We start from the raw sequence: 19,156 nt of genomic DNA, 5'->3' as shown, positions 1-19,156 counted from the left end.
TAATATTATGAAATACGAATGAGTAATCATCATTGAATAATGGTTATCGAACAATATTTCTCGTGTTTTATGTATACCTTAAAATATGGAAGATAACTGGTCTCGAAATTGATGGAATATGTTTGATCTGTCATTCATTGCTTGACATTTTGTAGATAATTGTTAAGAATGCTAAGTTTACAAGTTTTATTTATATTTGCTTTGTACCATTCTTTTTACACATAATGATTTGTAACACATAGTCTTGACAATAAATTAGATTTAATCAAATTAGAGGTTCTCGCCCTTTCTCGCCACATACGAACCACCGCAATCTCTCTAGCTCATTTTACCTACTCTGATCCTTGCTCTCTAGCTGTCTCTGAGCATGCGTGATTCCAATCGCGAAGCAGAATTGTAACAGCCGGAGTCCACGCATGGACGGACGCCTGAGAAACGGTATAAGAAAAGAATGAATGTGGAAACAGATCTGAATAATACAGATGATCAAAATCAATTAACAATGTAAATAATTGATTAAAATGGCTAACAGTTCCTATGAGGCAGTCACTTAGGATGTCAAATTTATATGACTTTGGAAAAGAATCGTGTTACAAACTGTTGGTTGATCTTGAAAGTAACAGTTTGTCGTCCACAACACACGATATCTGACGCATCAGGTCAGGTCGTTTCCACGACGCGAAATGTTTGGATGTAACGTGGTTATAGACGGTCAACGTGTGTCCTTAATTAAATCAACTTAGTTTCCAGATCAACGTTCGTCAGGGTTAACGAACAGCTGTTGCATATCTGATTCGCGATTTCCCAAACCATATTGTAGCAATGGTTGGATTAATATTGTCTTCAAGTCAGCGAACTCTTCTTAACTGGCTTCTGATTTTCATCTTCTTTTGTCTTCCAAACGGTAAGCACACATCATTTAAAGTGTCGATGTTTAATTGTTTTACAACAAACAGTAAAGATGTTATTTTACTGTTTCTTATATGTCAGTCAAGAATTCAGAAATTATAAATATTTTTCTTTTAATCTTCATAATTCGATTTGCTATTATTGTAAACATTGTTTTATGTGTTTTAATTTTTTCACTGGCTTAAAGTTAAGAAAACTTTCTTACCAAAAAAATAAAACGACGCGTAACATTTGCTACACATATCGCCCGTCTTAATATCTCTATTGTTATTACGCTTATCATATCAACAAACATGATTCACCGTAAAAAGCCACTAAAACAGTGGAAATTATTAGAAACAACTTTTATAGATGTTATTTTTATTATTGCTTAAAATAATTCCTAGTTTGGAAATTAATTTCAAAGAAAATTAATCATCTTAAAATGAACAGCCTACTATAATATTTCAAACGTATAATTAAAATGTAAAGCTCTTACAAATGTTTAAATTTGTGAAAATAATATTCAATTGTTTAACAAAAACTGTATCTTTAGAAATAAAAATGTTCTACGTACACAATAAATAACCAAACAATCACTTGCTATTGGATAATTTATAGATAGGCATACGTCATCAAAGATGCTTTCAGTTTATGGTTTAAGTGAAAACTTTCGAAGTACATGGTATAAAAATTTTGTTTTACAAACTTTGCATAAAAATATAAGAAAAAACTAAGTTTCAAGTAAGTAATAAGTCACATTAGAAATTTAACGTACTTTAAAGTGTTTACAGAATTTTAAATTTCACACTTTCTAAAACTGTTAAAATACTTTACACCATTTTATAATTTCCTTCTCTGAGTCATTAAAATTGTTTCACTTGTATTAGTGAGTCTAATAGATTTGCGTTAGCCCTACATTTAGATATATATATATATATATGTTCATAATTTAAATTATTATTACATATTATAATTGTTTCCATTTTTCAGGTATTAATGCGCACGTGATTTCTTTTCGGCCACATTGGGGTATCATATTAAGAGAAAAAACAGAAAAACTGAGGTCTTTTGGTACAGTGAAACGAAAAAATATTTACTCTTAGCTAGAACCGACTAGCTTCGATAAAAAAGGTACTTGTGAAAGTAAATACGTTACCGAAACAAGTCGACTGTAACTAATAATATTTTACCTTTCATTATACCAAAAACGTAGGTTTTCTGTACTTTGCTCTTAACATATTGATGCACACTTTAAATTACTTACTCTTGCTATTTTCAAATGTTTACGCCTTAGATAAAGGACTGTTCTGGTTATCAGAGGTATGAATTACACAGACCTGAAAATTTAAACATTATATTCTTTCTTTGGATTTTAATAATGGATTTTATATAAAGGACTGTTCTATTTTAATAATGGATTTTCCACAATTCGCAAATATTGAAAATAATATTCTTTTTTTGTAATCTAAGAATTTTTTTACAAAGCGAGAATGAAAAAGCTCAAATTATTATTTCGTTTACCACAATTATTATTTTTTAATTTTGCTTGTTAACAAAAACACAAACAAACTGGAGAAAAATAACACTGGTGTCAAGCAAACATGCATCCTCATTCAACCTGATTTATGTGTGTGTGTGATATCACCTTTTAGTCTCAAAGCTTCGTGTTGTGTTTTTCTTTTATGTGTTGCGTCCGGAGCATCTCGTTTCAATAAAAGCAGTAATCAACTGTCATGCTGATGTTCCACTTTTCTTCATATCTCCTCAACATTACTCTCATTTCTTGATAAAGATGAATAAAGAACTCTATAACTCGAGCACTTTCGAAAGGTAGACCATTCTTCTTTAGGAGTAAACTGAGAATGGTTATGTAATCGAATGAGTGATGTATATAGAGTAATAAAGGCATCATAAAGATTATCCGGTTTCCCAGATAAATGTGTATTTCTTCTTTCTCCTACGGCACAGTATGGCCAGGTGGTTAAGACACTCGACTCGTAATTCAAATGTGAAGGATTCATATCCTTATCACACTAATCATGCTTGCCTTTTCAGCTGTGGGGGCGTTATAATGTGACGGTCAATCCAACTATTCGTTGGTAAAAGAGTTGCCCAAGAGCTCGAGGTGGGTAGTGATGACTAGCTGCCTTCCCTCTTGTCTTACACGGCTAAATTAGAGACGGCTAGCAAAGATAGCCCTCGTGTAGCTTTGCGTGAAATTCAAAATAAACATTTCTAGTACAATGTAGCCGATGGCGAGAGTGTATGGAAAGATATTGTAGATATTTTACTTTATATATGGCTCTATATATGTGTATTTAAAACTACAATCCAGTGTTTAAGTAAAGTAAAGGTACCACCTGGAGTCTGATTGAGAAAGATATAATACTAATCAATTTATAAAAACAGGTAGGAACAGTTATTTTAAGCAAATGGTAAGTTTTAGGAAATTCAGCTTTCGTATTACATGAAAAAGATAAGAAAGAATAAAATTATTTGTCTGAGAGAAATGAAACCAATGAACGGAGATCACTTATTCCTGGATCTAGATTAATTCTAAAAGGTTGAACAGTGTTTCAGTGTTAATAGATTTATGGTTGTTGAAACGTTCTATAAGAGTTGTCTGTGTATGTCATGCATATTGGTGATTGCGTTCTTACACTGTATAAGACAGAAGGGTTTTTTTTGCTTCACAAGTAATTTATTTGGATATTTTAAAGTTTCTTTGATGGTGCTTATCAGAAAACGAGTCAGTTGCAGGTTTGATAAAGGAACTTTATTGCATGGACGACAATCATATCTAGGTGGAATGTGATTCAATTTTGTCTGAACAACGATATCTTTTATACTTTTGATTTTTCAGAAGGAGACAACAAGAACTTCAGAAAATATCTATTTAAGACGATCATTGAGTTGTAGGGGATGATTTTTTTTTCAGAATTTGTGAACATTTCTGAGTTTAAACTGTTAGGTAATAATAAGAGGAATTATATATAAAAGTTTAATGTTCCTGTGATTTAGGATTTTTTTTATGCTAAGTGTTATTAGTCTTGTCAATTTCGATATATTTATGTCCTCTTTGTTACATGGTTTGTTTTAGATTATTAGTGCATATTCTGTAGTCTGTTTCATCTGAGCATATTTTCTTTATTCTAAAGCTTGAATGTAAACCATGTTTCGTTTAGTGTGAGAGTGGTAAAATTCTGTCTTTTGGTTTGTTTTAAATTTTGCGCAACGCTACTGGAGGGCTATCTGCGCTCGCCGTCCCTAATTTAGCAGAGTAAGCTAGAAAGAAGGAATATAGTCATCATTACCCACCGCCAACTCTTGGGTTACTTTTCTACTAACGAATAGTGGAATTTACTATCACACTATAATGCTCCCACGGCTGAAAGGGCAAGCATGTTTGGTGCGATGGAAATTCGAGCTCGCGATCCTCTGATTACGAGCCGAGCACTTTAACCACATGGCCATGCCGTACCCTTCTGTCTTTTAGAAAAACCGTGTCTTGTTGAAGTTTTTCCAGAGATTCCACGTTGAAAATATTCACATTCATCATTTCTAATCATATCAGATTCAGAATCTGTGGTGGAGTAAACACAGGTAGATCAGGTTCTCTAATCACATCAGATTCAGAATCTGTGGTGGAGTAGACACAGGTAGATCAGGTCCTCTAATCACATCAGATTCAGAATCTGTGGTGGAGTAGACACAGGTAGATCAGGTCCTCTAATCACATCAGATTCAGAATCTGTGGTGGAGTAGACACAGGTAGATCACAGCATTTAACGAAAAAACATTCTTTAATAGAAAGTTTCATGACGTTTAAATTTGTTTTACCAAAAAACGTTAAAGGTGTGGATATTCATGTCGGTTTGACACCAGAAGACTCATTACCTAATAAGACAAATCTAAGCCTAAAAAATATTTATTAGTAATTATGTTTAGTTTCTCATTAATTAATATTTATCAGTGTGTTATAATACAAAGAGTTGCGCTGAACTAATTCAAAAACTTATGAGCGTGTGCTGGTGATGTTAGGAAATAAAGTTTAACCAGTTAGTGATGGATTTATTTGTTTGTTTATTTAAGACTTTTCGCGCAAAGCTACACAAAAAACTTGCTTAAGTTTTGAGCTAATGTGTAAAATGGAGGATGAATGTAGCTAATTAACAGCTTTTATCACCAGCTTTTATTTTGATAAATACCATCAGTCTTTCAAGAAATCAACAGCTCCAAAATGAGAGGTTGGTTTTTATGGCAATAAAACACGAGCAATGAATCCTTAGATTCTCAGTCTGTTCACGCAAATAACTATGAACCGGCTCCAGTAATGACAGTGCTGGCCCGGCATGGCCAGGTGGGTTATGGCGTTCGACTCGTAATCTGAGGGTCGCGGGTTCGAATCGCCGTCGCACTAAACGCTCGCCCTTTCAGCCGTGGAAGCGTTATAATGTGACGGTCAATCCCACTATTCGTTTCTAAATGAGTAGTCCAAGAGTTGTCGGTGGGTGATGATGACTAGCTGCCTTCCCTCTAGTCTTACACTGCTAAATTAGGGACGGCTAGCACAGATAGCCCTCGAGTAGCTTTGTGCGAAATTCCAAAACAAACAAACAATTACAACGCTAAAATCAGAGGTTCGATTCCCCTCGGTTGGCTCAATAGATAGCTTGATGTGGCTTTACCGTATAAAATAAACAAACTAACATATTTCCAATTTTTAAGATAATTAAAATAAAACATTTTCACCAGTCATAATTGCCCCCTCACCCAGTAGCACAACAGTATGGCTCACGCTCCTAGAAACCGGGTTTTGATACCCGTGGTGGCCACAGCGCACATAGTCCTTTCTTCAGCCTTGTGCTTAATTGAAAAAAACACTATTCATAATTAACTTCTGTATTCAAGAGCGTGGATTTGATTAAAAATACAATTATTTATTACTAACGTTGTAGGGCCTGGCATGGCCTAGCGCGTTAAGGCGTGCGCTTCGTAATCTGAGGGTCGCGGGTTCGCGCCCGAGTCGCGCCAAACATGCTCGCCCTTTCAGCCGTGGGGGCATTATAATGTGACGGTCAATCCCACTATTCGTTGGTAAAAGAGTAGCCCAAGAGTTGGCGGTGGGTGGTGATGACTAGCTGCCTTCCCTCTAGTCTTACACTGCTAAATTAGGGACGGCTAGCACAGATAGCCCTCGAGTTGCTTTGTGCGAAATTCCAAAACAAACAAACAAACTAACGTTGTAAAATACATCAAACCCATCTATTTTGACCCATCTGTGAAATGTTAAGTTTATTTGACAAGAAATATCTCACTTACATATAAACCACAGTAGTGTAACAATCTTAACACATGACCAAAATAACAAGTGTGCTTAAACAACATAAATAAAGAAAACGCACAAAGGTTGTTCACGCTATACCTATTGGTTTCCGGGTGTTGTTTTTTCTAAATGCAGTGCATGAGGTGTTTTTAATAGCCAATAACTTATAAGAGTATAACAATATAAATGTCCATGACAGCTATAAAAAATAATTTGTATGTTCATCCTTCCAATATATATTATACGTACACATTTATACCACACGTATATTCACGTAAATAGTCACTACACAGAATACTTGTAGAACTTAGTCTTATTAGCATGTTCTGAAAAGATATCCAACCACAACAATAGACGGTCAAGAACATCTAATTGTGTCAACGATACATTGCATACAAGTTTTATTTTTAACCAGTAAATATACGTAGAACGAGAGTTTTTATATAGCCAATATTTTTTTGGGTACATTTTAGTTTCGTTTATCTATGAAGAAAACTATGAAAGAGTTAGAAGTTTGTTAATAGGGAGCAGCAGTTTCAAGTGTATATGTATATACATCCATAGGTATTAATTAGTCACTCAAACACCATCAGTTTGCAACTTCCTCATGTGATCTTAGTTTTTCGTATTATGAAGCCAAATTTCAAAGAGCATGCATCATTTTGTATTGAGGATTTACAGTTTATCTCTTAAAATTAAATTTCATTTCCTTTTATTTTCCTTTACAGAATACCTTAACTGTCAAATTGTTTTTACTAGGTGCATTGTTATATATGTTTTAATAGTTGTAATTTCTAATTCACATTAGGATTTTCTATGAATACTAAACAGCTAACATTTTTTTAAATACACAGAAAAATAGCATCCTGAATTCCTCATTTGTTTCATGGTTTATTGTTGAATTGAATTTGGTGAAATAATGTATCTTAGTTTAAGAACGATTTATCCATATAATTATTCAATACCATGAATAATCATAAAGGGTCCTTTAACAATTCTGAAATTTGTGCTAATAATTGAAAAAGTCAAAGAATCTCTTAGATAAAAGCTTCACAGTGAGTTATGTATACCTTGTCTGTTGCAGGAATCAAATACAAAATGTTAGAAGTAAAAGCCCTGAACCATATTTAATTTAAACAGTAAAACGTTCTAACTGGAAAACGCATTTCAGAGCCAAATATTAAAGAGTCGGTTCATAAAACATTTCTGTTCGGTTATTTTCGATATTTGTGAAGATAATTCAAATTTGAATTTTCTCTTCAACCTTTATGAATAAAAACTAACTTTATAATTGGTTGACTGGACAACACTAGACATCATTTGTTTCCTTTACGTGCAAACACAATGGAATTCAACTGATGTCAGTTTTTATGTGTTTTCAGCATTTATTTTCGTCTAGGACATTTAATTTATTTCTACACGTTTATTGACAAGACAAATATTTAATCGGCTGGTAATGTAGTCATTTTCAACTGTTTTTCTTCAGGCACTGAAACTTTAATATTCCCACGCACTATCAATACTTAGATAATTAAAAAGCTATCTTTACACTATTGGAGTTCACATTTCATTTTATTGCTAAAATTTTAACTTTGAGTAAATTGCAATATAATTTTTTTAAAGAAACAAAATGCATTAGTAACTTTGTTGTCCATTCTTTTTAAACAAAGAGTCGCACTTAATGAAAATATTGCAGTGCTATATTACAGCTTCTTTTAAATTATGGTTTTTATTAATTTAGTTTTTACATACACGCATATCTTCTGTTCTGCTCATCCCCTTCCACTGATTCGAAATTAAATTTCTTTACAAAACTGTCTGAGCATTTATTTAACGCGATAACAAATTGGGATATTTAAGTTGAACTTTCCGATACATCATTAACTTGATAATGAAATACATTATTTATGAAGTGGGCACTACTGCAGTATTGAAGGAGAGTTTGTGGAAGATTTCCTCAGTATAGGTGTCGATCTAGTTGTATATACTTTTTCTTCTTCAATCGGATTTTGATCGATTTCTTATCGTATTCACACTCAGTCTGGATAAATAAACCGCTCTATTTACCCCTTGGGAAATTTCCTGTTCTTTTGAAGGTAAAGCCATAAATATATGACTTGTGGATAAACTTTGGTGCTCTTTGAAAGAACAGTTTGAAGTCAAACATAAATATCTATTATGAAACAAATGTAAACACTTGTCAATTTGACAGATATCTATTTTATGCTTTAAGTCCAAAATATAAGAATATGTCAGTTTTACACATATCTTTTATATGATTTAAGTCCAAAATATAAGAATATGTCAGTTTTACACATATCTTTTATATGATTTAAGTCCAAAATATAAGCATTTTTCAATTTGACAGATATCTATTTTATGCTTTAAGGTCAAAATGTAAGCACCTGTCAATTTCAAAGATATGTGTTTTATTCTTTAACTTTTGTAAATCTTCTATACTTTCTTCTAAAAAAATAAAAACAATTTTTATACCCAAATTACTTTCTTATAACACTAATATCAAAGCAGCAATAAAAGAATTGCTTTGGATGAAAAACATTAAATAATTGTTTCAGCTGTAATGTTTTCTACTGTTTTCGTATTAGCCATGCATTAAAATGCGTAAACTTACTCATTAAAAATACTTTCCCTTGAAACTCCGAGCTATTTTTCCTTGAAATTTAATAAGTTAGTCGTTATTTTAGTTTCCTTGTAGCTGACTTTACGATCTTTTATATAACAGTATTAGACTGGCATGGCCAGGTGGTTGACTCGTAATCTGAGGGTTGCAGGTTTGAATTCTCGACACCAAACATGCTCGCTCTTTCTACCGCGGGGGCATTATTATGTACAATCAATTCCATTATTCGTTGGTAAAAGAGTAACTCAACCGTTGGCAGTGGGTGGTGATAACTAGCTTAATTCCTTTTAGTCTTACACTGCAAAATTAGGGACGGCTAACGCAAATAGCTCTCGTGTAACTTTGCGCGAAGTTAGAAAACAAACTTATAACAGTATTTTCACTATTATTCATTGCTCATATTTCTGCCAGTAGCAAGAAACAACAGCAAATATGAAGGTCGAAAAGTAATCAATTGTGTTAGAATATACGTACTTCAGATGTCTGTTCTTTGTGTTAAAATTTGCAAGCTCTTAAATTAGACAATTTTTTCTAAAACAGCCCATACAGTCACATACAGTCATATATGTTTCTACTCATTTGTTTAAATTCTAAAACTGAGATATCTTCTTACCATAACTTATTTATTCAAAACAGTTTTTTTTTCTTATTCTCTTCACAATCATACTTAAAGTGATATATTTGGTTGATAAGCGCTGTTAAGAGAATTTATGATGACTGTAATACTTTTCATCAACAATGATATACAGCTGTTACAAAATATACGATGGATAATTAACCAAAATATGGAAAACTCTTTAAGAAATCAGCAAGCGTATTTCTGTAAAGTTTAATGATAATACAAACTTTAACTAAAGTGTATGTTTCTTATGTTAATAATAGTAAGAAAAATTTCACTTTCTCTGCACTAAGATACTATATACCAATAATATCCAAGAAGAAAGTAAATAGAAGTAAATACTAAAATTCTGATTGGACATTTTACAGAAAAAATAAAACCTAACAATAAAACAAATTTTTATTCAAATATTTCCTTGAAACTGCTTCACGATCCACTTCAAAGAGCATTTCAAATGATCAACATATGACTTGTGACTGTATATTATTCTCAAAATATTTAGATTACTTCTAAAGTAAAATTGCACATTTTACATGTAAAAACGACTGGTATGAGTTGAGAAATTTTTTGTCTTATGTAGAGGAGCGAACAACATTTCGACCTTCTTCGATCATCGGCAAGTTCACAAAGGAAGAAAGGGTTACTGACCGGTAGCTGACCACATGTTTGAAGGTGGTTGGGTAATTGAGTGTAGTAATGTAGAGGGCGTGCTTAGATATTTCATTATATTTATTATAATAGGTATAAAGGTGTTCCTTTGTATTGGTTAATCTTGGGCTTGAGTTGTTGTGTAAGTAAAGCTTCTTTAATTTTGCGTTTGTTTATGTTTGTTTCTTTATTTAGTATTTGGGTGGTTATGTTATGTTCATTTGACTTGCAGTGTTCTAAAACGTGTGAAAGTGACTTTTTATGTTCTTTAAATCTGGTTTCCATTTTTCTACTTGTTTCTCCAATATAGAAGTCGTGGCAGTTAACACATTGTATTTTATAAATAATGTTGGTGTGGTGTTTGTCGGTATAGTTTTTGCATAGTATGGACCTTAGTTTTGTGCCTGTTTTTTGAATAAATTTGGTATTAACTACAATGTCATATTTCATTACTAGTTTTTGCCAAATGTTGGTTATTTTTCTGCTAATGTCGGGAATATATGGTATGCAGCAGTATATGTTTCGTGATTTTTTGATTCGTGATATATATTTACTTTTGTTGGTTGATTTTGCTCTCTGTCTAGGTGTGTGCATATAATGTTTTCTACGGTTTGTGGAGGAAACTTATTGATGTTGATGAAGTATTGTTTTATTTTGTCTATTTCGTCGCTAATTTTATCTGGTGAGCATAGTTTTATGGCTGTGTTTATTTGGTTTCTTAGCATATTGAGTTTTTGTTTTGTTTCATGTGCTGAGTCTCAAGGAATGTATTGTCCAGTATGTGTGCTTTTTCGGTGGATTTCTGTTTTAAACTGTGTATCAGTTATTGTAATTTTGAGGTTAATAAATGATATTTGATTGCTTTCTTCCTGTTCAAATGTGAAGCTAATGTTGGAATGTGAAGCTAAGTTGATGTTGGGATGTGAAGCTAAGTTGATGTTGGGATGTATAGAGTTAATGTGAGTGAAAAAATTAAGTGTGTGTTCTGTAGATGTGAATCTCGCAGTTGTGTCGTCTACATATCTGTACCAGTATAGTGGCGAATGTAATGTTGTGTTAACTGCTTGTGTTTCAACTTGTGTGATAAAAATATTGGCTAGAATTGGTGACACTGGGTTACTCACGCTTAGCCCATTTGTTTGTATATAGTTGTGGTTGTTGAACATGATGTTTGTCTTCATCGTGGTGAATTCTATGAGGATTGCTAATTGGTTGCTGGGAATGTCTATTGATGGGTTAGGATCTCGGATATAGAGTTCTAAGGCTATCTTACAGGCTTCAGTGATTGAAACTTCTGTAAAGAGGGATATAACATCGAAACTGGCCATTAAGGCTTTATGATTAAGTTGATTTAGATTAGACTTGAAATTAAAAGAGTCTTTGATGAATGAGCTGGCTGATGTTACATATTTGAAATGCCCATATTTATTTACCATGTAAATGTACTATGTATTTACCAAGATTGCAATTAAACGATTCATATGTGGACATTATTGGTCGTAATGGACAATCTGGTTTATGAGGTTTGGGGATGCCATATATTTGCGGTGTGCGTGAGTCGGTTATGCGTAGGTAGCAATAAAGTGCTTGTGAAATTGTGTTGGCTTTTTCATTTTTGGTAGTATTTTTTATAGTTGCGTTTCGTGTTTCTTTGTTGAATTTGTGTGTTTTAGTTTAAGTTTCTTTGTGTCTGATAGGATGTTCTTCATTTTTTGGATGTATTCATTCGTGTTCATTATGACTATAGCGTTTCCTTTATCTGCTTTTAGAATTTTAATGTTTTTGTCTTGTTTTAGGTTTTTAATGGAGTTAATGTCTCTTTTTGTGAAATTATTTTTTATTTTTCTGTTTTGTGAAATTATATTGATGGTTTTATGAGAAAATTCTTTGGAAAAATTGTTTAAGATGTTGTTTTTAGGTGTTTCTGGAAAATATTTTCTGGGATGTTTGGCTGTCGGATATCAATAAAATTGTTGAAGTTGTCTTCTTTCTGTTGTTTGTTTTCTTGTTTTTGTTTTCTGTGGAAAGTATCACAAGTCTCCTGGCTAGATCTTCTAAACATGTTTTGATTTCTATGGTTGGAATGTACCTAGGTGCTATTGCAAAATTAAATCCTTTGTTAAGTAGATGTATCTCGTCTGTGTTTAATTGTCGGTCGGATCTGTTAATTATGAGGTTAGTCAACGGTTTGTCGTGTTGGTGTCTTTTCTGTTGCTTACATCTTAGTTTTTCTAGTTTTTTGTTGTGGTAGATCTTTTAGTCCCTGTAATTCCTCGTGTTGATTTGGTTTATGTTTCGTTCTATAAGTCCATAAATCTCTGGTTCATTGTAGCATGCCAGTTGATGGTCTAGGTTCATTTTTGTGTTTCTGTAATTCATGTAATTCTTTGTATTTCGTGTTCAAAGTGGCTTTAAGCAGTTTTTCTGTAAGTTTTGGATAATGTTTGTTTATTAATTAAGATTTTTGATAGTTTTACCTTTACAAAGTTAGGGTTTAGTTGTTCTTTTTACATTGTTGAATGAAGTAGATGTCATTTCTTCTGTTGATAATTTTTTTGATTTAAGTTTCTTAATTTGTTTACGATCGTATGAGAGTGTACTGTTAATAGTGGTGTAAGGTATGTTAGTTCAGACATAATGGTTACATACATAAGTACAAATACATAAAGAAAACACAAAGACTTACATTTCTCGTACAATCGCCGTGATGAAATAATAATTCGTGATGACGAGAAAACCCACTTGTAGAGAAAAATATATCTCTATGTAAAAACGGCTGGTATTGGTTGAGAATTTTTTTTAGGTAGAGGGGCGAACATGTGGTCAGCTACCGGTTAGTAACCCTTTCTTTCTTTTTGAACCTGACGATGACCGAAGAAGGTCGAAAATTTTCTCAACTCATACCAGCCGTTTATACATATATATTTTATTCTCTACAAGTGAGTTTTCTCGTCATCACAGAAAATTGTTTATTCTGTTAAAAACATGCTCATAGCATGCATTATTAAATGCGAAATATATACAATGACTTAAATGAATATTGTGATGTAGAGAAATTCGTTATTTTTCTTTATTTAAGTGACAAGGTAAAATCTTATTTGTACGAACTGAAAATTGTTTGTACTTTCAATTGAGTTAAAATCTGTTTCATACAATGAATAAATTTTAGCTTTGAGCATGTATGTTCATAACTTGAACTTTTATCACTAACACATTATTTCTTTGTTGAAGAAATATAATGATGCAAACCTATGTGTTTATCAGCTGACTGGCATGTTTAAATATTCAGCTGTTGAATCTGATTTAAACATTCTTATGATTGTTTTCTTGTAGTTTTCAAGTTGCGTATTTCAAAATATCACAGTTTCTTTTATTCTAAACACATAAGTTGTTATCAGGAATTCCATGAGTGACAGTTAATTTACTCATTTACTAGAAGCAGGAGTTTCAAAGGCACAGAGTATGTAATATCATTAGATTACAATTAATTTCTCGCAGTAAGTATCACTAATTTTCCTTGCATATATTTAACACCAAGTAGTATGAAGTAATCCATCTACATGTCATCTTTATTTAACACCCAGTAGCCTGAAGTGAGTCGTCTACATATTTTCCTTATTTAACACCTAGTAGCCTGAAGTGATTCGTCTACATGTCTTTTTTAGTTAACACCCAGTATCATGAAGTGATTCATCTGCATGCCTTCCGTAGTTAGCACCCAGTAGTTTGAAGTAATTCTTCTACATGTCTTTCTTAACTAACACTCATTAACCTGAAGACATGCCAGGCTGTATTTGACTTTTGAGTCTTTGTGTGTTTTCTTATAGCAAAGTCACATTGGACTATCTGCTGAGCCCACCGAGGGGAATCGAACCCCTGATTTTAACGTTGTAAATCCGAAGACATACCGCTGTACCAGCGGGGGGCAATAAACTTCGACGTTTTACTCTATCAGTAGTTATAAACAGTAACATTGAATTATAATTATTAATGATTATAGAGAATACTGATTTATATCAAAATGAACTTTTTATTCATTTACTTTTTGGCTTAAGCTGTTTTTTTAATGTAGATATCTCATAAGATTACATATGTCATGAGATATATTCAGAATTAATCTCACTTTACAAAATCAATGTTCTAATGCTCATGCTGTCCTTAGAACTATTTCCTTTAATCATCGTACTCAGTCTCATGGCGATGATTACGCATTATTACCTCAATTTACATTTTAAAAGGATTTTGCGAGATCAAACTTACATGTCATATATTTAAAACTTTTCAAACGCTATCTGAGGTATATAGTCTTCCACTTCCAAGATCACATTTTAGTTGCACAAAGACATAAAATCTATATTAATTGCAAATGGAACATGACGTATTTCTGGTTGAATGAAACTGTTGTTGTTTGGCGTGTTCCTTTTGGTTAGTCCGTAAAAATAAAGTAAAGATCAGTTCACTTGGAGAAAACCACTTTATATCTCTTTCCACAGGTTCTACCATTTCATTGCACAATAGGCTTCACTCATATATAAAACTCAGCAGTTACGGAATTGTGCAAGTTCCTCTAACATCTACAAAAAAATTTAAAATTATCTTTCGTAATCCTTAACTCAGTAATTATTCGAACATACTAAAACAGAGACTCTAACTAACTAACTCATCAACAACTCTCTGGTGATTTTATATCATTAAATCATTTTCCTTAAGTAATTTATCTAGAAAATGTGAGATGTCACAATAAATATGGACAGTCAGGAAGTTTCTAAGCATCAAACTTCATCCCCACGGTATTCTAAACTTCCTCTTTTAAATAATACAAAATGTATAAATAGTTCACAACACTGGTGAATGTATATATATATATATATATATAAAGCTGCTGTTACCAATTAACAAATGCTAACTTTATTATTTTGAATGAGCCAAACTAAATACATTAAAACATTATAGCCAATAAACTAGTGTCCAGTTACCATACTACACATTTAAAGTCTTTTATTTGTTTACTTCATACATAAAAACTGGTAAATGTTTACTTGTGATTAATTTCAATAAGCTCTCTTCAAACGAAACCACCTGTGTTTGGGAATTTACTGATATAACGTGTAGTTTTATCGATTGTAACCAGTAACAGTTTCTTCATATAAACTGCCAATGTGTGATGTAATATCCTATGTCTAATCTTTGAAAAGTTATAGAGTAGTGATATAAACAATAATGAAATCTCTTTTTTTACGTTATTTTCAACTGATATCAGAAAAAGTAATAAAAGCTTAGCTTGATGACATGTTGCTACAATAAAAGATATTTGTGAACAATTTCTACTGAAATTACAGTCCTATCTTTATCTCTTACAGCTTATGAAACATCTTATTTTATTGTTTCTTACTTCACTTGAAATGTAACGTTCTAGTATGATAAGAAACTAAATGTTTTGGTGTAATAAGATAAAGTATGTTTATAATTTTCCTCTCGATCACATCATCTTTCGTTTCATTGTAAAAAAAACACAAAAACAGTTGATGTATTAAGATGAGTTTACATTAAGCCTTATCAGCCTGAATAAATAGGGAAAGAGTCATAGAAATGAAATGTAATACACAAATGAATAAAAATGGGTGTAATAGTTATTATACATAATAAACAAAACCTTTTGATTCACAATTTTTAAAAAGAATTAGTTTTTTGTAATGTTGATATCGTAATAAAGATTAATTTTGTTGTGTGTATACCATGTTTTTCAATCAAACAAATATAAAATTTACAATTTTATAAAACAAAATTTTACAAAGAAACATTTTACAAGAATGCACGAAGATATTCAAATGTATATACAATCAAACCACACAACAAAGATAAACTTTTTAAATTGATTCTTACAAACCAAAGAAATCTCTTCGAATTTTCTAAACCATGAATTTACAAAATACCACAAAATATCACATTTACCACAAAAATAAAATATAAAATTTGCAAAATCTTCTTAGTATGTAAAGTCTTAACCTATTTCATTCGTTATTTTGGATGAAATACACCAGATGTATTGAATATATGAATCAAAGCATTTCAGAGTTAATATTTTTAGAAACATATAACAATCAGTACTTTATTAATAAATACGTTAAACAAAGCAAAACTATAATTTGAAATAACGAAACAAATTTATCTTTGTTATTTTATTTATTGTTTCTAATTTCTTCCTTCGCAAATCACTTCTTGTTTTGTTTTTTTACCGTGATTTACGGCATTAAAATGAGACAACTTCTTGTTTTATGTTATTTATCTCATCTTTCCTTCTTGTTTTGTCACTGATAAAGTTCTCTTTAAGTAGTTCAATGGTCAAGGGAATTTTCTAGTAGCTTCTGCTCCATCCTTAGTGATCCTTTGTTTGATCTGAACAGAAACATTATGCTCTTCATCCAGTTGACTTATCATTGAAAAATACTTCGTTGAAGCTGTCTTGACAGGAGCGTTTGTAACTTCAGTTGATGAAAGTACCACTCGGAAAATTGTTTCTGATCCTCCTAACCCGTTGACCATTCTTTCACTAATGTGCTTGATACAATGATAATAATGAATGGTATTTTAACTTGACTTGTGGTATCTCTTCTTATCGATTCTATGTACAAAACAACCACATCATTGATTGTTTTGACTGAAACCTATGACTCTACATAAAAGCTATTTAACTTTAGAGATTTCATATTTTTGCAGAGTTGTTTGTACAGCCATGCAATGTCAAATACTGAACTCCAGTATTTTCAGCATTTAGAGCGTAAATACCTTTAATCATATGACTAGTTGATATAAATATCTTTGTGCAAAATGGTGTATAGCATCATTGATACTCCTTTGTTTCTCTTCATATTTTTGAAGCTTCTCAAAAGTGATTATTCTCAGTATACAAGGTCGGATAACAATTTTAGTTTGCTTCTAAACACAAGTGATGTTAATGTGTTGCCTATATATTTATGTATTGCTGTTCAATAGCTTAAGAGTAAATGTCGAATTTTTTTTCCAAAAGTTTGATCCTTTCATATAAGTAACTAATAGTTTTATCCCTCCACCAGGTTTTTATCCTGGTCTTATATTTCATCCTAAATATTTAAGTTATCTCTGTAAACTACGTTGATTATTATTCTGTTCCTTATGTGAGTGAAGTTCTATATACATCTGAAAACTTTAAAAACGAGGTTTTTGCTCCAGCTTCTGATTTTTGGTTAGGAGTAACATATGCTTCTGCTTACTTAGTGAAAAATTCTATCACTACCATAATGTATTTACTGTTATTCTATAGTAAACAGCCGAAACACATTGAATTTAAGTGGTACTCCAGTACATTGGTGCTGTATTTGTATATGATGTTTCTTTTGTGATCCTCTTCACTCACAGCTGAATTCAGACAATTTTACTAATTGTGCTCAAATTTATAGCACCCTACTCAATACAGGCATTTTTTATTCTCTCTCTTGTGTCACTTGTACAACTAAGTGTGCAACATTTCGAAGAGTGTGGAAATCATGAAATGCCTCTAGCTGTAACGTCTGAAAGAACTAACTATGGCCATGAATAAATGCTATGGTTACCTTCTAATTTTTAACATAACACGGCTTTTTGTAGACATAACACATTCCTTTGTGTCAAATATATCTTTATATTTAATTTATATGGAACCACTTTTTACTATTCTGCATCATTCCTGGTTCACTGAATGATTCGATCCAGACTCATATCTTTTTCTTGGACATTTTTAACAGAGTTGAACTACATTAGTTCTCCTTCATCTGTTGATCTCTTAAACTGGATTATGCTTGATTGTCTTTTATTATTTGTTTGTTATTTTATGGTTACATATTTTAGAAATACAAATACTTTGGGATAATGCATCAGCATTTCCATGATTCCTTACGCAATGCAAGACATTAGCGTTATACTCCGAAAGTTTCTTAAGAGATATTGCTATCAGCCAACTTATTGGTATGTAATCTGTCTGAAGTGTGAACTTTTATCCATCTGAGTAATGATAAATGTCACTCAGGGCTTGAAAAACTCTTAGTAGTCCATTCCAAGTTGTACAATAGCTCTTTTCTTCAGTACTCACTTGCTTGTCACATGTTCTATCCGATATTGTACTAGTGATAAAAGTGCTTTTACTGCCAAATTATTAGCATCTGTTTGTATTATAAATGAATATTTAAGAGTTTGGTTTACTAATACAGAAGTAGTGGTCATTTTGTATTTTGTAGCTTGTTGAATGGTATTAAAGCACATTCCAAGACATCCTCTTACTTCATTTAAGTGTCAAGTTGTTTTGAACAAGTTCAGTCTTGGTTGGATCTATAGAATCTCTTCATTGTCTGCATATCCAAGGGAAGTGACCTGTTGATGAAGAAATTCACAACTTTTCTGGTTTAGCGTAAAGATCTCTTTCTGAAATTGTTGTTTTACATTACTCAGCCCTCTAAACGAATCATCAGAGGTCTTTCCAAGTGTGATTATGTCACTCAGATAAATGAGTATTACATTCCAAAATACTACAGAAAAAAATAAACGCCATTATTCATTGAAGTGTAAATGGTACATTACATATTCCAAATAGTAATTTAACAAATTTTTACAACTGATTCTCTATAATAAATTGTGTTTGTTTCTCTCCCTACCTCATTGACTTGCACTTTCCACTATCCACTCTTCAGATCCAATGTTAAAACCACTTTAATCAGCATCCAAAATAGATTAAATTCTTATCAATGGACATCCCTCCTTATTTGTGACTTCATTCACTTACTGGTAGGCAACATAAAAAATCGTAGATCCATCTGTCATTCACAAGTATAATAAGTGAAGCTGCGGGATCTGATTTTCATGCTATTTCTATTTTTTATGCCCTTTATTTTGTTGAGAGTTTAGGCCTGTTTTGCAGTGCCAAGCTTTCTAGTAAATTGACACACCTGGGCTAGATCTCCAGCAAGAATATTATGAAATACTAAATTACAAGGTCCTATATAGAAGGTTCTTCAACTTATGT

The 19,156-nt window shown here is 32.0% G+C and overlaps 1 protein-coding gene across 3 annotated transcripts in view; it reads left to right on the top strand.

Moving 5' to 3' along the window:
• The first annotated feature begins 402 nt into the window (after positions 1-402).
• LOC143249725 (neuronal acetylcholine receptor subunit alpha-7-like) overlaps positions 403-19,156 on the top strand; it is a 128,658-nt gene continuing 109,904 nt past the window's right edge. For all 3 annotated transcript variants that reach the window (XM_076500042.1, XM_076500041.1, XM_076500043.1), the window contains exon 1: positions 403-904. In XM_076500042.1, the coding sequence (XP_076356157.1) occupies positions 823-904 (82 nt within the window). In that variant the 5' untranslated portion in view covers positions 403-822. The remainder of the gene's footprint in view (positions 905-19,156) is intronic.

Source organism: Tachypleus tridentatus, chromosome 4 (assembly GCF_004210375.1).
Source record: "Tachypleus tridentatus isolate NWPU-2018 chromosome 4, ASM421037v1, whole genome shotgun sequence".
In the NCBI taxonomy this organism is placed as follows: domain Eukaryota; kingdom Metazoa; phylum Arthropoda; class Merostomata; order Xiphosura; family Limulidae; genus Tachypleus; species Tachypleus tridentatus.
The sequence above is the reverse complement of the archived record's forward strand: the minus strand, read 5'-3'. Positions and strand labels throughout refer to the sequence as shown.